Here is a 12,212-nt window from a genome sequence, read left to right as displayed (position 1 = left end):
GAATTCCTTTAAATACCCTTTGTGGCCACGGACCCCCAAGACTTAACTCAAGATTTAAATCATGACATTTCTTCAAGCATCCGTGAACCCTCTGTGATGACATCGCAGCCCCCCCAGAAGTCCACAGACCACAGGTGGTGAACCACTAGTCTAGAATCTTCCTGTGACTTCCCAGAAGTTCTGGTGGCTTCTGAGGTGGGAAACCAGAAGGTGGCTCCTAGTTTGTCTGAGGTGCCAGCAGGGAAACTCACATGGTTGTAGATGCCATCTTGACCATTTTTGACCTCTCCTCTCAACGGTAGTCATAAGTCAAGGACTACCTTTACAGAGGCCTAGTCTAAAGCTACTATCAGAAATTGCTTTGGGTTTCTCCTACAGAATAAAGCAGTAGAACATCTTTTATGGCCAGACTGTCATGTAATTTAATCTAAAATAAACATAAAGGTTCTGGAGGAAAGATGAGGCCAGTGAAGCTATAGAACAGGGATTAAAGCAGATTTAAATTTTGCTGGGTTTTGATTTGTTACACACATGAGAAGAAATTCAGAGAGGAAAAATCCACTGCACTCTAAGACAGCCTTAAGGGAAAACTGTAATGACATGACATTTATATCTTGTTTTTAAAGAATTATGATATTGCAAAGTGAATTACATCATGGCTTTGTCCTCAGGGTGATGGATTATAAAAAGGGGCTGAAAGGACGTGGGAACAAATAGCCAAGAGCATTTTCTACATGTGGCTTTTACTCAACTAAACATTTGGGTTGTTTCCTGATGAGGATTAAGTTGTCCAGAGCTATAAATTGATAGTTACAGAAATATAAATGCAGAATTATGGAACTTCATTTGCAGATTTCTTAAAGGTGAACCAGATAAACTAAAAAATATGCTAATCCACGTGTGCACAAATATGCAGAGAGTTGAGGATTTTACTTGCAGTCCAGATCAGTAGTAATAGCACCTCACAAATCAAACATAACAAGAAATGAACATGGGGCATGTTTGAAGATTGCAGTTCCCATAGTAGGTCTAAATAGGTCATTTAGAATTTCCCAGGAGATGGTACATAGGTGTTATGTCTAATCAGGTAGTCCTCAACTTACAATCATTCATTTAGCGACTGTTTGAAGTTACAACAGCACTGAAAAAAGTGACTTACAACTTGTCCTTGGATTTACGACCATCGCATGGTCGTGTGATCAGAATTCAGGCACTTGGCAACCGGCATGGATTTATAATGGTTGCCACATACATGTGATCATCATTTGCTGCTTTCCCAGGGAGATTCCGACAACTATGGCAAGAAAATTCATAACGTGTGGGGCAAAACTTACTAATAACTGTCTTGCCCAGCAACAGAAATTTGGGGCTTCCGTGCTGTAAGTAAGTCAAGGATTTACTTGCAGTTCTCTGGGGCTCAACAATAGACTGGCAATGAGTCAATGACAATGACTTGAAGACTCGGAACTAAAAAAGAGGTTGCTAGGCATGGCAGCACTCGAGTTAGTGGGGTGTGAGAAAGAACATACCAGGCATCAACTCATTGCTTCAACTTCTTAGTCTAGTCTAGTCTAGAGAAAAGAAAAACTAAGGGTGATATGATAGCAGTATTCCAGTATTTGAGGGGCTGCCACAAAGAAGAGGGGGTCAACTTATTCTCCAAAGCACCAGAAGGCAAGACAAGAAACAACAGATGGAAGCTAATCAAGGAGAGAAGCAACCTGGAACTGAGGAGAAATTTTCTAACAGTGACAGCAATTCACCAGTGGAACAACTTGCCTCCAGAAGTTGTAGATATTCCAATACTGCATATTTCTAAGAAGAGATTGGACAACTATTTGTCTGAAATGCTATAAGGTTTCTGGTCTATATTAGCATACTCCAAACCCTGAATCCGGATTGGTCCAGACAGACCGCAACCTGATTGGCCAACTAAGTGGCCGTGATTGGCGCGCTAAGAATCAACCGCGATTGGCCGAGCCGATCACGGGAGATTCAAAGCCCTGTCATTGGCCGCCGAGCCGCGAGCAATTCCTATATGAAGGGTTGCCACGGCTCCAAGATCCTGTACTGATCTGTATACCAAATAAAGAGCTGAATGAACACTTTTGGTCTCGCGTCTCTGTGGGAACCGATCTACACGATCTAACAGTTTCCTGCCTGAGCAGAGGGTTGGACTAGAAGACCTCCAAGGTCCCTTCCATCTCTGTTATTCTGTTCAGTGTGGCTTCAAGTTGCCCTTGGCACTACCAGGTGTAGTATTTTCCCTCTCCTCTTGAAACCATTTCTGCAATGGATGTAATTTAGTATTCTTCATTGAAAAAGAATTATTGCAATCTGCCCAGCTGCTATTAGACTGTTGGATTATTGGTCGACTCTCTACCAAGAGGAAGAACTAGGACCCCAGATAAAAATTTTTTTTTTTTTAATTTTATGGTGTTGTGGACACCAAATGTATGTTTTGCAAAGAGAACAAGTTGCTGGCAATTTGCTATCAATGCAGGTGTCCCCCTTTCTTTTCCTGACCTTTAGAATTGCCCTCTGTGGTCATTTTGGCTTGGGCTGCAGGAAAGATTAGATATCCAGCTGCCTTTTTGATGCCTGACTGGTGTTTCCCATAGAGTTGGTTAGATTTTACTCAGGTTGAGACAGTCTTAGCGTTCGATTGAAAGAGCTGTACACATTCAGCCAGTTGAATGTTGCAAGTTCTGTCTCCACAGGGTATATTACAGAATGTCTGCTGATGCTGTGATAACAGGCAGTTTGTTTACTATTTCTGCCACTTTCATTAGTTTGGGAAACATACCTGAGTGTTTCAACTGTTGACCAGCATTTGTCAAACTCTGCAACTTTTAAGATGTGTGGACTTCCTCAGGGAGAATTCTGGGAGTTCATCAACTCCACAGATCTCAAAAGTTGCCAACTCCAGAGATCTCACGTTGACAGACTTGGGATGTGGTTCTTTCCATTCTGTCCTTAAGTGAGTCAGTGTGTTAAGCGAACACAACTTGCGATTTTACTACCGGCTTCTCCACTGACTGGCTTGTCGGAAGCCAGCTCTGAAGCGCACAAATGACAATCGCGTGACTGAGGGGATGCTGCTATAGCCATAAATGCAAGGGCTGTTTGCAAATTTACTTTTGCAGCACTGCTGTAACTTTGAATGGTGGCTAAACAAGAGCGGTTGCTAAGCGGGGTTTACATACGCACGCAGATCCATCCCGAGAGGGATATTTTTAAAACAAGTGTCCCAGGAAGAAGGTACTGAGATGCTCTGCTTGGTGCAGCAGATCCCTTTCAAGATGTTAGCCATCACCTAACCATGTTTGTTACATGTTTGTTATATCTCACAAGGTATGGCAGAAAATCCATGAGTTTGTGCGAAAATAAATCTGAACTCTCAAGCTTGGAAACATCAAACAACCGGAACGTGAGCCCCAGCACCAGGCAGAAAAGAGGTAGGCTGTGCAGAAGAACCTCTCACCAAAAAGCTAGAAGGAAGGGGTCATGGGAACAGAAACTCTTGGGCAGTAAGGCTATCAAAATAGGGATTGATACAGTGAAATTGATGACTCTGTCGTGCTCTTGCAGAATAAGAAATTTCTCTGTTATAAGTCTTGCATATTCAGTCGGAATACAATTCATGTTGCCAGTTGGAACATGGAAAGAATCAACCCTGCTTTTTTTTTAAAAAAAAAAATACACTTTGATATAAAGCAAAGGTCTTCAAACTTGGGAAGTTTAAGACTTGTGGACTTCAACTCCCAGAATTCCTCAGCCAACATGACTGGAGGAGGAATTGTGGGAGATGAAGTCCACAAGTCTTAAAACTGTTTGAAGACCCCTGATATAAAGCCTCAGTATAAACAAGAAGTTGTGGCCCTAAAAAATAGAATGCAGAGAAGAGCAACAAAGATGATTAGGGGGCTGGAGGCTGAATCATGTGAACAATGGTTGCAGGAATTGGGTATGTCTAGTCTAGAGAAAAGAAGGAGTAGGGGTGACATGATAGCAGTGTTCCAATAACTAAGGGGTTGCCATAAAGAAAAGGGGCTCAATCTATTCTCCAAAGCACCTGATCAGCAGGATAAAAAATTAATCAAGGAGAAAAGCAACCTAGAATTAAGGAGAAATTTCAGTAACAAACCCAAAGCAATCAAAACCCTGAGGCCTGGAGTTTCCTCAAAGTATGAATTTATTAGAAATGTCATCTTGGCACATCTGGGGAAAACCCGACTCTGAAGGACCCGAGTGTCCTAAAAAAATATCCCAATAAAGAGGAACGCAGACAGACCACAAACAGTTATTCCTCTCTTAAGATGAGAGATTTATTTCATGAGCAATTTGGAACAATTTGAAGCTGAAATATTTATTGACAGGTAGGACATTGCAATAGATAATTTTATGTACTATACTTAGATCGGACCGAAGGCGGCGTAGTTCTAGGTTGTCTAGGTCTAAAATTTCGAGTCTGGTGGCAAAAGGTATTCTACAATGAGTAGAGGAGTGGAGAACTCTTCTTGTGAAATATTTCTGGACTTTCTCAACTGTGTTAATATCAGATACGTAATGTGGGTTCCAGACTGATGAGCTGTATTTGAGTATTGGTCTAGCAAATGTTTTGTATGCTCTAGTTAGTAGTGCGATATTACCGGAGAAAAAGCTATGCAGGATTAGGTTAACAACTCTTAATGCCTTTTTGGCTATGTAGTTACAGTGGGCTCTAACACTTAGATCATTTGAGATGAGTACTCCAAGATCCTTGACATTTGGAGTACTCATTGTACAATATTGACATTGACAATAAAGAGACACGACTTTGGTTCGTGTCTCTTTATTCTGGGGCCTGCTGTCATCCAAAGGCCTTATTGAATCTGCTAGATCAATAGCCTATATTCTTTTGTTTCTCTCACAAGGTTTTCCCCAACCAAATCAAAACTCCAAAGTAGTTTCCCCCAAGTAACGCGTCCATCACATGGTCCAATCAGGTCGCAGCCCCAATTCCGGCTGGCTTTTGTCCATGCCTCTCCCAACATCTGGTACAGCGTCCTTGGCTCCCACGGGAAAGAATATTATTTTGGCTACACATCACTCAGCTAGCTCTATCACCCTGAAGATGCTCCCAAAATGGCTTCAGGGCCGATAAGAACAATCCGTGGAATGACTTTTCTCCAGAAGTTGTGGGTGCTGCATCATTGGAAGCTTTTAAGAAGAGATTGGACAGCCACTTGTCTGGAATGGCGCAGGGACTTCTGTCTGAGCAAGGGTTGGATTAGAAGGCCTCTGAGGTCTCTTCCAACTCTGTTATTCTATATTGATCTCTCCCCCTTTGAGGTACTGAATGCTTAGGCTGGCTAAGGGTAGGAGAATCCAGTGATTCAGTGACCAGTTCCTGTAGACACCTACAGCACAACTTTTGTATTACTTGCAACTTGGCTATATGCCATCCTTTAAACTGGAGGTCTCCAAACGTGGCAACTTTAAGACTTAGGGACTTCAACTCCCAGAATTCCACAGCTTGCTGGAAAGGAAGGAAGGAAGAATTAGCAGAACTATTGTCAATTATACCTGGATAATATTAATAGACAAAAGACCCATCATTTCACCATTCACCAAAACCCCTTCAGACATCCACCAGTGTCAGGGGAAACAACAATTGCAACTATAACAGTCACTGAGGTTCAACTTCAACATCAGAAGAGGCAGCCAGCCAAGCAGCCCAGAATAAACCACCCTGGAGGGCAGCGACCAGTGACAGAAGGGAGGGAGCATTCCTGCCACAATGTACATTTGACACCGCTTCTACCACAAAAGCAGCTACATTTGATGCAGAGCAGGAAGAGAGGAAGAAAAGAAGTTATTTTTGCTGTAGGCGAGCGGCGGCAGGTAAAAGCAGTTAGGCTAGCGGCCTTGAGAAGCAGTTCATCTGAACTCACGCCAGGACAACCTGTTTGGGCAGATCCACACGGAGTCAATTTCATTAAGTTAAAATATTCTCTAAATCAGGGATCTCCAGCCCTGGCAGCTTTAAGATGTGTGGAGTTCAGACGCGCAGAATTCCCTAGCTGGGCTGGCTGGTTGAGGAATTCTGGGAATTGAAGTCCACATGTCTTAAAGTTGCCGAGGTTGGAGACCCCTGCTCTATAAATGGAAAAAAATACGGATGTCCTTTTCAAGTCTCCAACCTGCTTATCTTGCCCCTAGAAAACTATGGTTTGAACAAAATGCAATAGCAAAACCCAGTTAGATAGCTTCTTCCCTAAGGTTTAATGGTAGTTTGGACTCTTTTTTTCTTTTTCTTTTACAAATACTGTACAGCATCTCTTTGACTAATAAGCAAGTACTGGCGTGCATAACGCCAGACGTGTCACTGGAAGGCAAAAATTACAAAAGTAACTTTGAACATGTCCTGCTGGGGAATTCTCTGGAGAAAGCAATTACGTTGGGAAGAGTTTGCGGTAAAAGGAAACCAGGCCGTCAAAGAACATTCCAGTTGCGATGGGAACAAAGTTAACAGTGAATAGAACCGGGGATTTTTTTTAAAAAGAGACTATCAAAGTTAGCAGAGGCATCAATTACATACACCAGAGGTCTCAAACTTGGCAATTTTAAGACTTGTCTTAAAGTCTTAAGGTTGCCAAGTTTGGAGGCCCCTGGCATACACCTTTCCCTCTGTGCCTACTCTGAAGTAAGCAAGAGCCAGACATTCAGAGCAACAGTATGAAACTGAACAAAGTAAATTTATTCACTTTGCCTGTTTTGGAATCTGGACTTCTTTAGGTTTTATGGCAGAATTGCAACCGTCCTTGGTAAATACGTCAGAAGTGACAAACAAATACTTTGCCCCAGAGTGACCCCGCTTCCAGGTGTGAGATGAGGATAAACAGGATTGTTAGGGCTTTATTTAGAGTGAAGATTACTAGGTACATGAGAATAATAGCAAGCCTGGGATGAGTTGCCTAAGTGACCAGGTTGAATTTCCTTCAGAAACTCTTGTCTTAATTATATGACAAAGACAGAAGAGCTAAATTGGTTGGGCAGGACTAACCTCATTGTTTGATTATCAACAAGCCAAAGCAGGTTTTTTTAAGGTACAAAATTTTTTATTTTATAACAGGAAAAATCTTTTCTTCCTTCCTTCCTTCCTTCCTTCCTTCCTTCCTTCCTTCCTTCCTTCCTTCCTTCCTTCCTTCCTTCCTTCCTTCCTTCCTTCCTATTTCTAACCTGGAATACATGTATTGCTGGGTAGGAATCAATAGAGCAAATCAACAGAAAAACACAGCAACAAACCCTAATTTCCTTAATTTTCTTTAATCTCAATTTTACCTCTTGCATTTAGTCATCAACTTTAAAAAGTGAGATATTTAATATTTTAATATAATGAATTAAAGTTCAAACATGTTTAATTTTTCCACCCCAGAAACTTGTTTTTACCATGCTCAAAGTTCAAATCCCTTCCTTTGATTCTGGATTGCAAATTAATCTAGCCCAAGATACTGTTGTGCATGCAAATCATAAATTTACTGGGTTAAATATTGCTTGTTTCCCAGTTGGGCAAATTTGGCAGATTTAAGAAAGTTAATCAAGTCTACTAGGGAAGGCTGTATACTGGAGTGGAAGTCAAAAAAAGTATCTCAGAAGATGAAATTAATAGAAAACTTCCAAGAAAGCTGGAAATTATCCTCAGGAGCTGAGCTCAACTCAAAGGAGACATTTCTTTAGACTTGCTTGGCTCAGTATTTTGTTATTTTTCTACTAGCATTAGCACTAAAGCGTATACTTTTTCGACTAGACTAACACTATATTTAACAAAATGCTTTGTATTTGTTACTTTTAAACAATCCTTAATAACATTTCATGGGGGTGCGATGGCCTAGTGTTTAAAAAGGCTTGTTGATTGGAAGGCTGGCAGTTCAAGATCCAAATATTGCATGATTGTGCGAACTCCCACCCGTTCTTACCCCCGTTCCTACCAACTTAGGCAGTTTGAAAGCATGCAAATGTGAGTAGATAAATAGGCACCACCACTTTGGTGGGAAGGTAACACCTTCTGTGCACCTTTGGCATGTAGCCATGCTGGCCACATGACCCCAGAAATGTCTTGGGACAATGCTGGCTCCCTTGGTTAGGAAACAGAGATGAACACCAGTCCACAACTGGACAGGGGAAATGTTTACCTTTAAGAACTTTTCTTTATTTTCGAGAGAACTGTTGTTGTTTCAGTATGTCCTGCTTGTTTTCTTAAGCTGGAAAGTTATTCTCATATTTAGTAAATTCATGGATGTTCAGGAAGTCCTGTAACTGTCATCAGCCAGCAGATTTGGCTACCTGGTGAAGATTCAATAGGCAACATACCTCTTTTGTTCCACTTGTGGTCCTCTTTAAACCCAAAACTCTCGTACACAAACTAACGATAATTTTGTGACGGGTGCCGTATGAACTTGACTGCATGTAATTCCAATCTCCGCACTGGAATATTTTGTGGGCACTGACCTTTGCTTTTTTAAATTACTTTGCACTGAGTTGTCCTTTCAGGACTGCAAATCCTTCTCCCCCCTCCCCCCATTCCATGAAGCCCAGCTACTAAAACCCATTTTCCTGTGCATGAGAATACCGGTTTGGCTCAGCCGGTTTGATGCCTTGATTCCTTGCAGTCCCTATTCCTTCCTGGTTCCTTGCTCCACCACAGCTATGGGCTCCAACTGCCCAGCCATTCTCGGTCCCTTCCCTGGCTTCCTCAAGCTTGTGCCTTTGCCTGTCTTCCTAAGCTGCCAGATTAACCCCTTCTTGCCTTCCTTCTCTCCTCCCTCTGCCTTTCCCTCCTAGCCGATTCTTCCACCAGCCTTAACCTTGAGCGGTCAGCTCTTGCTCGAAAGCGGTTTACATTACAAGGGCTTTCCAACCGCAGAGCTCTACCCAAAGGTAAAACACCTCCACACCCGTCTCCATTCCATTCCGCCATCTGCCATCGCTGCTGCGGCTTCATTCCCATATGACCAGGGGTGGGGATTCAAACTTTTTAACAACCGGTTCTCTGGTCGTGGCTTAGTTGGTGGGAGTGGCTTTGTGGTCATGTGACTGGTGGACATGGCTTGATAGTCATGTTATTGGCTGGCGTGGCCAACTCAATATCACTCACATCGAGGCATGCATCTCCTTGCCTGGCCTCTCATGCCTGTGGGGATGCTGCAACAGTCTTAAGTGTGAAAAATGGTCATGAGTCACTTTTTTCAGTGCCATTGTAACTTTGAATGGTCACTCCACACAAGCAAAGTACCAGCAAAGGAGGGGGGGGGGAACTCCAGAGAAGTTCCAGAGACAGGAAGTCTAGTCCTGCCAAGAATGCAATAAGGGTTAATGGAGAGACAGTTTCTGTAAGCAACACCAGAATGTTTCCTTCCTGCCTTCCTTACAGGATTAGGCCAGTAATTTCTTCTAACAACCGGTTCTCCGAACTGCTTAGAATGTTAACAACCGGTTCTAGCGAATAGGTGGGAACTGGTAGAATCCCACCCCTGAATACGATCTGATTTGTCTCATGATCCCCTTCCCTCACGCCCTGTAGTAAGGTTTTCTTTCCGATAGCCATGTCTTCTGTTTGTCCTGGCTGTGCATCCATGCCTTTCACAGAAGGCTGATAACAGGCATGGGAGTGAACAGGGGGTGTTTCCTCCCCTCCCCCAGGTGTGCAGGTAAGCCACTGAAAAAGCTATACCCGTTCCAAGTGGGAAAGAAGATTTCATCAAGACCCCCTTTGAGAAAAAACTAGATTGTTAGATTCTAGATTCTCTAGAAAACTAGATTAAACCAATTTCTAGTTTAAAATTAACCAGTGGAAGAGTTTGCCTTCAGAAATCCTGGGCGCTCCATCAAGGGAGGTTTTTAAGAAAAGACTAGACAGTCACTTATCTGAAACGGTATAGGTCAATGATGGTGAACCTTTTTGTTCTGGTGTGCCGAAAGCGCACGTCCGTGCAATGCAATGCACCCCGCTCCCCCTGTGCATGTGTGTGCAACACCCCCACCCCCTTACCTGCACTGCACATGCGTGTGCCTCCCAGCTGATTGTTTGGCCTGTTTGAGGCCTTTTTCGGTCTCCCAGAGGCTCAAGGGAAGCCTCTGTAGCCTTTGGAGGCCAAAAAATGGACCCGTTTTGTCACTTCCGGTTTCGTCACTTCTGGTTTTGGTATTTCCGGAAGGCCCATTTTTCAGCCTCCCCAAGGCTGAAGAGGCTTCCCTCGAGCCTGTGGGAGGCCGAAAAAGGCCTCAAATGGGCCAAAAATCAGCTGTGAGGCACGCGCATGTGCAGTGCAGATAAGTTTGGCTGGGGCTCACATGCCTGCACAAATGGCTCTGCATGCCACCTGTGGTACGTATGCCATTGGTTCGCCATCACAGGTATAGGTTCTCCTGCTTGAGCAGGGGGATGGACTAGAAGACCTCCAAGGTCCTTCCAGCTCCTACTCTACTCTACTCTACTCTACTCTACTCTACTCTACTCTACTCTACTCTACTCTACTCTATGCTGCTCTACTCTACTCTAAAAATACAGGTAGTCCTCAACCAACAGTTCGTTTAGTCACCATTCAAAGTTACTGAACAGCACTGAACACAGTGACTGATGACCGTTTTTGACACTTACATCATCCCCATGGTCACATGATCAAAATTCAGATAACTGACAACTGACTCATGATGATTGCAATCTCCCGGGGTCATGTGATCAATCACTTTTTCTGACCTTCTGACCATGGGGAAGCCAGATTCCCTTAATAACCGTGTGAGTGACTGCAGTGATTCACTTAACAACTGTGGCAAGAAAGGTCATAAAATGGGGCAGAATTCACTGAACTGTCTCGCTTAGCAACAGAAATGTTGGACTCAATTGTGATTGTAAGTCGAGGACTACCCGTATCTCTAGAAGAAGTGAAGTATGGAGGAATAGGTTTCTTGGGTTAGCTTAGCTGTAGACCAGGGGTGTCAAACACAAGGCCCACAGGCCACATCCAGCCTGCAATGTGGTGAGACCTGTCCGTGGGGCCATCCTGGAAAATGTAAGGAGCCGGCCCATGTGGCTTCGGCCTGGTCTACCCAATGCAAAGAGGAAACATGCTAGCAGTTTGGGGAGTGGTGTCAAGCTGGCCACGCCTACCCAGCCAGGCACGTCCACCCAGTCGGCCACGCCCAGTGAGTGGCGTCAAGCTGGCCACACCCACCCAGTCAGCCACACCTGCCTGTTCCGGCCGAGGTCAACCACAGCCCTGACGCGGCCCTCAATGAAATTGAGTTTCACACCCCTCCTGTAGACAGGCCTCCAGCTGAGGTGGTGGACCATATTCTCTGTTCAGTATAAGGCCACCAAGGGAAGCAGGTGTCTTCTGCTCCACTTGTAGACTATGTTGTTATGCCTTCTTGAATTGTAAAGTTTTGTTAAGTCCCCAATCCCTGGGCTGCAGTCCACTACCGGCCCACGGCCCACTCGAAACCGGGCCATGTAAGTGGCAGGCTCTCATGTTCAAAGTTCCGCTGACGTAAATAGCGGGCACACACGGAACCATCCCCCCTCCACCTCACCCCTCCCCACCCATCCCGTCTGCCAAGCTACTTAGGAGGGTGACCACTGTTGTAAGTCGCATCTCTACATCTAACATCAAAGAGTCAGAAAGTCTTGTATCTGAAAGTTAATTCCCTGAGTTTCTGGGTTGGTTTTCCCAAAGTTTCGTTACCAGGCTAGATAACATCTTCAGCGGAGTTTAGGGGTTCAGCAGAGTTTAGTTCCCCTAAGCTCTGAGGAAGATGTCTTCTGGCCTGGTAACAAAACGTTTGGAAACCAACCCAGAAGCTCGGAGAACGAACCTTCACCCTCATCCTACACCCGAGCTACAGATATTCGCCACTATCACAAAGTCTCACATCTGTTCACGCACATATTGAGATTAAGAGGAATTTGGACTCCTAGTACAGAACGGCAACAGTAGGAATTACAAGCAAGATTTGATGAAAGGACTCCTAGGATTAGAAGAGAGCAAATAAAAAATAAAAAAATGGAAACAGTAGAAATGAAGGAGAACTGGGCTGTATCTTCAAAGTACTCACAACTTCTTAAAGATCTAAAATTTGATGTTATTGAAGAGAACATCCGGATTAAAGTCGGTAGAGGAATTAATAAAACCAATCCTGTTATTGGTGACTACTAATGTCCAGTTAGTATT

At 43.8% G+C, this 12,212-nt stretch overlaps 1 protein-coding gene across 8 annotated transcripts in view; it reads left to right on the top strand.

The window, feature by feature from the left end:
* The window catches only part of MCF2L2 (MCF.2 cell line derived transforming sequence-like 2), a 222,745-nt gene that overhangs the window by 192,703 nt on the left and 17,830 nt on the right, over nt 1-12,212 (top strand). For 5 of the 8 annotated variants that reach the window (XM_087965407.1, XM_087965410.1, XM_087965408.1 and 2 more), the window contains exons 26-27: nt 3,355-3,458; nt 8,827-8,922. In XM_087965407.1, coding sequence (XP_087821533.1) covers nt 3,355-3,458; nt 8,827-8,922 — 200 coding nt within the window. The remainder of the gene's footprint in view (nt 1-3,354; nt 3,459-8,826; nt 8,923-12,212) is intronic. The other 3 variants (XM_087965413.1, XM_087965412.1, XM_087965409.1) reach the window with 1 other exon arrangement.

Source organism: Notechis scutatus, chromosome 4 (assembly GCF_049901735.1).
Source record: "Notechis scutatus isolate UNSWTSFEM ecotype Mainland chromosome 4, rNotScu1.2, whole genome shotgun sequence".
Classification (NCBI taxonomy): Eukaryota; Metazoa; Chordata; class Lepidosauria; order Squamata; family Elapidae; genus Notechis; species Notechis scutatus.
This window is presented reverse-complemented; position numbering and strand designations above follow the sequence as displayed.